We start from the raw sequence: 7959 nt of genomic DNA on the forward strand, positions 1-7959 counted from the left end.
CTCGGAGTGCATATTTTTTTTCATAATAACGGTATTTTGAGCACCGTGAGCAGGCATACAAAAATCTCCGAAACACGCATTCAAAACATTAAAAAATAAAAAATAACAAAATTAAAAAAATAAAATTAAAAAAAATTAAAAATTAAATAAAAATAAAGAAATTAAAAAAAAATTAAAAAAAATTAAAAATTAAAAAATTTAAAATAAAATTTAAAAAAATAAAAAGATTTAAAAAAAATCTAAAAAATTATAAAAAAAAATTAAAAAAAATAAAAACAAATAAAAAGGTAAAATAAAAGAAAAATTAAAAACATATTTGTTTTTAAATTCAAGAAAAAATTTAAAAAAAATCAAAATTTAAAAAAAACAACAAATGTAAGGAAATTCAAAAAAATTAAAAATTTCAAAAAAATATAAAAAAAAAATTGAAAAAAATAAACAAAAATTGAAAAAATTAAAAAAAAAATTCTATTTAAATTTAAAAAAAATAACAACAATTAAGCTATTTAATCGCATTTTTGATTTTTTTTTATTTTTGAATTTTTGTATTTTTTAATTTTAAAATTTTCGATTTTTTGCATTTTTGAATTTTTTAATTTTTGAAAGAAATAAGCTATTTAAACACATTTTTGAATTTTTGTATTTTTTAATTTTAGAGTTTTAAACTTTTTAAATTTTTATTTTTTTGTTTTTTTTTTTAATTTTTGAACTTTTAAATTTTTGAATTTTTGAATCATACACAAGAGCAGACATACAATGTTTCGGAGATACACGCATTCAAAACTTTGCCCCCGGCTTGCCGGTACTTGTCGGGTATCAGAAAATGAGTACCCGACAGGTACCGACACATATTTTTCTTCTACAGATGAACTTGATACACGCGGTGGGAGACTCGGGGGCAAACTCGAGAGCAAATTTGGTGAGAATCAAATCGGGTAGCAAATGGTTTAACTTTCGACATTTTCGAAAAATGAAATTCTTCGAAATTTTCAATTGGATTCAAACGTTTAATAAACTTTTAGCATTTCTAGGCATGGATTAACACATAATTATTGATTTTGAAGGTAAACGAGAGCAAAAAATGATAAAAACCCATTTTTGCCCCCCGCGGTGGGCTTGTTTCGGTGGCAAATTTGCTACCCTAGCGGTGGGGATGACGGAGTTTTTTCAAGGTGGCAAACTTGATCTCGGTATTCTTAAGCCGGGTAAAAATATGATTTGCACCCAGCGCTGGAGATGCCCTTAGCCTTAACCGATTTGTCTCAAAATTGGCACAGTTACTTGTTTTTGCCTAAAGAATCGATCCAGGGGGTATCTCTTGCGATTTTCCGAAATTTTCAATTTTTCTTGTCACCCTAGTGGCCAGTCTTCCTCGAAGAAAAGATTATTTTGTTTGGTTTGTGAGTAAATGGACCAGGTCCGGTTGCTATTTTCATCGGCTTGATGAAATTCCCCTAACCCCCATTCCAAACCTCCCAAAAATATTCCGTTCACTTTTAAATGTCGCGTGGGTTCTCCGGCTAAACGTTGTTATTATTATTATTAAACATTTCCCTAAAAAAAATTCCAAAATTTTTAAATTAACAAAAATTTTCAATATATTCCAAGTCATCCAAAATTTTCAAAATACAGTCCAACCTCGATTATCCGAAGGCCTCGGAAAAATTTCATTTCGGATAATCGAAACTTCGAATAATTGAATCACGAAAAAAAAAGTTTTCTCGTTGTCTTATTTGTGACTGTCGTGCTTAAATATGACCCCTAAACTGCACTAAAGTTATTTAGAATTTTCAAATTCAAGATGGCGGTGAAAAAATGCTATTTATTACTCAACAGGCCATCAACTTTTCAAATTTGCAAAAATGGGGTCGAAGAACACAAACTTGATGTTAAAAACAAGAAAAATGAAAAAAAAACAAAAAAAATTTTTTTCCGTGATTCGATTATTCGAAATCCCATACTAAACTTAGGATAGTCGAAACTTAAGATTATCGAGTGTGGACTGTATTCCAAATTTTCTAACTTTTCTAAAATTCCAAAATCTATTTTTTCCCAAAATTTCCAAAACTTCTGAAACTTTACATTAATAAACTTCAAAAATTTAAAAATTTAAAGAGATTTAAAAAAGTTTGAAGATATCTGAAAATTTGAAAATATTTAAAAATATTAGAAACTTAAAAATATTTAAAAATTTCTAAATATTAAAAAAATTAAAAATATTTAAAAATTTAGAAGTATTTAAAAAAAATTAACATATGGGTAATTCTCCGCCAACTCACACAGCAGTTGCCCCGACTCCTCTTCGATTTGCGTGAAACTTTGTCCTAAGGGGTAACTTTTGTCCCTGATCACGAATCCGAGGTCCGTTTTTTGATATCTCGTGACATAAGGGGTTTGCTTATAAACATCACGAGTTCTCGTGATTTTACGAAAAAAAGTTTTGAAAAAGTTGGTCGTCATCGATCATGGCCGTTCGTGGTCACCCGCGACAGACACGGACGACGAAACAAATAGAAACGCAAAAAGTAACTTTTTCAAAACTTTTTTTTCGTAAAATCGCGATAACTCGTGATGTTTATAAGCAAACCCTTTATATCTATATATCTTTTCTTTGTAATTGTCTGCTCTACAACTTTGTAGAACATTGTTACACTCTAAAAAATAACCCTGCAAAGTTAAAAAAACACGAAATTTTAGAATGAAAAAAAATGTTCTAAATGAAAAAATTACCCTTCTGGGTCAATGAAGATTCGAAAAGTACATTAAATTTCCCTTAAAATGACATGTTCCAAAAAAATTTACAGTCGAGTAACGGAAAATGGGAGAATTGTTTAAACTTTTTTAGTTTTTTTTTTTTTGATGAAAAATACGTTTTTTCGGAATTCTGAGTCGGGCGTCTAATTTTACATAAAAGTCCCTTTGACACCAAATTTCTATCTCATCATCGTTTCAGGCTGCAAATTATTGAAAAACACCTCTTTTTTCGCATGTTCAAAAATGGAAGGGGTCGTACCGCCCCTCCGTCACGAGATATCAAAAAACGGACCTCGGAATCGTGATCAGGGACAAAAGTTACCCCTTAAGACAAAGTTTCACGCAAATCGAAAAGGGGTCGGCGCAACTTTTCCCGATTTCGTGTGAGTTGGCAGAGAATTACCCATATTCAAAAATTAAAAACTATTCCAAAAATTTAAAAATATTTATAAAATTTAAAATATTAAAAAAAATTTAACACTTTGCAATTTTTTAAATTTTTACAAATTTCCCTGAATTTTATTTTTTTTCCAATATGTATTTTTAAATTATCAAAAAAATTCAAAACATCAAAAAAAAATTAAATATTCCAAAGTATATTTTTATTTTAAAATATTCCAAATTTTGTAAAATTTCCAAATTTTCTAGAATTACAAAATTTAATTTTTTTTCTCAAAATTTCCAAAACTTCTAAAATTCCAAATTCAAAAGCTTCAATTAAAAAAATCTAAAATTTCAAAAGTTTTAAAAAATCATTTTTAATTATTATTTTTGTTTATATTTTTTTTAAATTTAAACACTTTGCAATTTTTAAGAATTAAAAAAAAAATCTCTAAATTTTTTTTCTCTAATTTTTTGGAATTATCAAAAAACTCTAAAATATTCAAAACTATCCAAATTTTTTAAACTATTCCAAACTTTCTTAAATTAAAAAAAAAATCCCAAATTTTATTTGAATTTGATTTTTTAAAGAAATTTTAAAAATTCTAATAAAAAAAGGTTATAATATTTCAATTCTTTTTTTTCATTTTTGAATTATTGATTATTTTTATTCTCGCAGTTTTATGAGAATTATTAAATTTTAAATATTTTTTTCACAAATTCTCCCCTTTTTAATAGCTTCTGAATCTAGGTGGTAAAGAAGGGAAAATTAGTCTTGTGTCAGCAGGTTATGTAAGTCAAAAGAGTTTTTTTCTCTATAAAGAATTTAAATCATTATGCAAAATGAGCATTATTCCAAAGACCATACTTAAAAGACTTTGGAAATATTTTTGTAAAAAAAATAGGAATAACTTTTTTGTAAAAATCATCATAAACAAGTAATAAATAAATGATAATAATTCAGAATCGTTTGAATGACATGGGACAACTAAGCGTAGAATGGTAAAAGAGGAATGTGATATCAAAATGGAACCAGTGCTTCATCCGTTTTCGTTGGAGGCTTCTATTCAATTCATCTTAATCAATCCAGTCTATGAACTTATAATCCGCTGGTCACATTTAGAACATGTGCCCTGCAGGAGGTTTGTAGTCGATGCCTCTGAGTAGGAACGAAATTCCCTTCAAACATACATAAATTAACTGTCTATCGCTGTTTTGTGAAACAAAAAAAAACAAGACTTAAAAAATGCTCACGACGATGATGTAAATGACGCGCGATGATTTTCCGGCTAGACCGCTTAGGCAAGCAGCTTCGTGCGGGTCGAGAAGGCCACGTACGCCACGAACGCGACCACACCGGCGGCCAGAATCTCCGAGTTGATCCACGGGCCCTTGTACGCACCGGGGAAGCTGATCTGGACGCTGGTCAGGGCCTTCACCGACTGGATGTCCTCGCCGGCACGTTGCGCCTTACGGACGGCCGCGAACGATTCCTCGTCGAACAGCCGGATCGTGTACTTGCCACTGCTGGCCTTCTTGATCTCCTCGTTCCAGCTGACCTGTAAGGTTCCGGACGGGTTAGCCTCCCATTAAATACCTCCAAACTTTCTCAATCTTACCTGGTACTTGGAGTCTCCGACGCGCACGACCGGGGCCAACTTGCCGCCGATTTCGGCAAACAGCGGCAGCTTCTCGGCACCGGCGTTCGAGCACTTGAGCGTAAACTCCGTCACGAACGCGATCTGGCTGACGATGGTGGCGTCCGAGGTGGAGAAGAAGCTCGACTTGACCACCGGGTTGCTGCAGGAACTGGCCGCGCAGACGGACGCGGACACGGCCACCAGGGCGACGACGGCGAGCACGGCTTTCGGGTTCATGGCTGCTGGTGTTGTTTTATTTAGTTACGGAAACGCGAGCACCACTTTTTCTTTGAATAACTGTGCGGAGACTGTTGTGCGGCGAACTCGAAATCTCGAAAACTTTGCCAGAAATGAAAGCAAAAGCAGCCACGTAGCGGTGACAGATTGGGAAAACGATGCGAACGTGGCCAGCTGTCAGTGGTTGGTAGCGAAGAGTTTAACCATTGGTAACTGTACAAGCAAAATGGTTTCGTTGTGCAGATCAGATCAGAATAGGGCGTACAGATTTTTAGCTATGTGCAGATTTTTTTTGCCGAAAACAGTACTTCGATGATGTCGTGCTAGCTTGTCGCACGTGGCTGTTTGACGTTCCGAGGAAAATGCGTTTCAGTGTTTGACCTTGAATAAACAAAAACGAGAACACACAATGTAAACAATAACAAACACGTTTTGCTTGGTTGACCGTTCTGTGCATATTCCTGAAGTTTGGTTGAATTTAGTAGTAACTGGGCACCTTTTTAACTGCAGCTGGATTGCATGAGTGAGTTGCCGGCAAGGATCGGTTACCCGGTGAGGGCGCTTCACTGTGTGATCTCCAAGATCTGGGAGGAGGAGAAGCTACCGGAGGAATGGATGCCCAACGTGCCCACACATCACTTCTTCATCGATTTCAAGGTGGCCTACGAGGTGGCCTATGATACAGTCGACCGCGAGCAGCTATGGGAGATTATGCTCGAGAACGGGTTTCCAGATAAACTGACTCGGCTGATCAAGGCTACACCCTAACCAAAAATCATTCCATACGAATTTCATACGAATTTTTGAGTTCGTATTGAACTTAGAAAATCATGATTTTTGGTAAGGGTGTACCTTGGATGGTGTGATGTGTCATGTGCGTGTTTCGGGGAGCGGAATCTTTTGGACCACGCTGCGGCAAGGTGATAGCTTATCTTGTGCACTGTTCAACATCGTCCTTGAGGGCATTATTCGAAGAGCGGGCATCTAAACGAGTGGCCCGGCATCCTAATCTAATCTAATCTAATCTAACACAAACGCAGCCAGTCCGATGAAAGCATGCTGGAAAGTCTTGTGATTAGATTACGCCCCAAGCACTTTTCTTGTCATTATTAATAATTGCAGTACATCCGAGAACACCCGAAAATGTATTGCAAAAATTAAAGCGGCCAGCCCTACTACGTTGTGTTTACCGCAGAGAGGATTCTGAGAACGGATCACATTTCACAGAATCTACAGGGGAGGAAGGATGCGTGGACATACCGTACCAAACGCTCCTGTTTACAGTTTCATATGTGTTTTGTATGATGTGTAAAGTGTAAAATATAGTGTGGTTATATAATCAAATAAATATAATAATGCAATATAATGATCATTTAATAAAATCCCTTCACCTATATATAATAACCACGCACCCAAGCACACAAACAGCGACACAAAAGAAATGAAAATGAGCATGCAAAAACAAGACAACGCGTCCCCGTGGTCAGCGCACTAATCCGACATAAAAGAGACGGAAAATAACACGAAAAAACAGGACTGAGCGTCCACACAGGCACCGCACTACTGATGCCATTATTTAATTATAATGACCAATCACCCCATGCACTCGAACAGCGACACAAAAGAGACGGAAAATAACACGAAAATACAGGACTGAGCGTCCACACAGGCACCGCACTACTGATGCCATTATTTAATTATAATGACCAATCACCCCATGCACTCGAACAGCGACACAAAAGAGACGGAAAATAACACGAAAAAACAGGACTGAGCGTCCACACAGGCACCGCACTACTGATGCCATTATTTAATTATAATGACCGATCACCCCATGCACTCGAACAGCGACATAAAAGAGACGGAAAATAACACGAAAAAACAGGACTGAGCGTCCACACAGGCACCGCACTACTGATGCCATTATTTAATTATAATGACCGATCACCCCATGCACTCGAACAGCGACATAAAAGAGACGGAAAATAACACGAAAAAACAGGACTGCACGTCCCCACAGGCACCGCACTACTGATGCCATTATTTAATTATAATGACCAATCACCCCATGCACTCGAACAGCGACATAAAAGAGACGGAAAATAACACGAAAAAACAGGACTGAGCGTCCACACAGGCACCGCACTACTGATCTAAACGAGTGGCCCGGCATCCGAAGCTAAATTGGTTCGGGACTCGAGTGTCACGTCTGCTGGTCTGTGGTACAAGCAAGGCGTGTAGGACTTGGCATGGATACGACGAATACGAACGGAGACTGGTCAGACTTTGCCAAATCGATCTGGCAACGTATGTTTTGTGCTTGCCAACACTGCCAAGTTTTGATGGGCCTAAAGGCAAATGCTCGTTTGGATACGTCAAACTTGTGTATGTTTAGGTACGTCAAATTCACATCGACCAGTCTCCCATTTAGGGTCTCTAGTTCGAAGGATGTCGATTGTCGGCCCTAGATATCCTAAATAGGGAGACTGGTCGAAAAAAGGGGATCATACGTTGCCAGATCGATTTTGCAAACATAGACCAGTCTCCCTATTTAGGGTCTCTAGTCGGCCCCTCAAATCTCACCCCTCTAAACTGTGCACTGTAACTGAAAATCGCACTTTGCTGAGTTCGTTTTCGCACTTTTCCATACGATTTTTTCCGAGATTTTTTCAGTTCAACTACGATTACACTTTTGTGTGTAATCGCAGTCGAACTGAAAAAATCGTATGAAAAAGTGCGAAAACGAACTCAGCAAAGTGCGATTTTCAGTTACAGTGTGGATGACGATGAGTTGGAGGAGGTGAGCGAGTTCGTGTACTTGGGATCGCTGGTAACCGCCGACAACGACACCAGCAAAGAGATCCGGACTCGTTTTTTAGCTGGGAATCGTGCGTACTTCGGATTACGGAAAACCCTCACTACAAAACACTGATTAGACCGGTAGTCC

General features: G+C 36.5%; 1 protein-coding gene across 1 annotated transcript; it reads right to left on the reverse strand.

The window, feature by feature from the left end:
* Nucleotides 1-4178: 4178 nt before the first annotated feature.
* On the reverse strand, nt 4179-5177 carry LOC6033082 (translocon-associated protein subunit delta). The gene is made up of 2 exons (XM_001843530.2): nt 4755-5177; nt 4179-4694 (listed from the first exon to the last, which is right to left on the reverse strand). The coding sequence occupies exons 1-2, from the start codon at nt 5010-5012 to the stop codon at nt 4434-4436; spliced, it is 519 nt and encodes a 172-aa protein (XP_001843582.2). The 5' UTR covers nt 5013-5177; the 3' UTR covers nt 4179-4433.
* Nucleotides 5178-7959: the final 2782 nt, after the last annotated feature.

The sequence above is a fragment of the Culex quinquefasciatus genome, chromosome 3 (assembly GCF_015732765.1).
Source record: "Culex quinquefasciatus strain JHB chromosome 3, VPISU_Cqui_1.0_pri_paternal, whole genome shotgun sequence".
Lineage (NCBI taxonomy): Eukaryota > Metazoa > Arthropoda > Insecta > Diptera > Culicidae > Culex > Culex quinquefasciatus.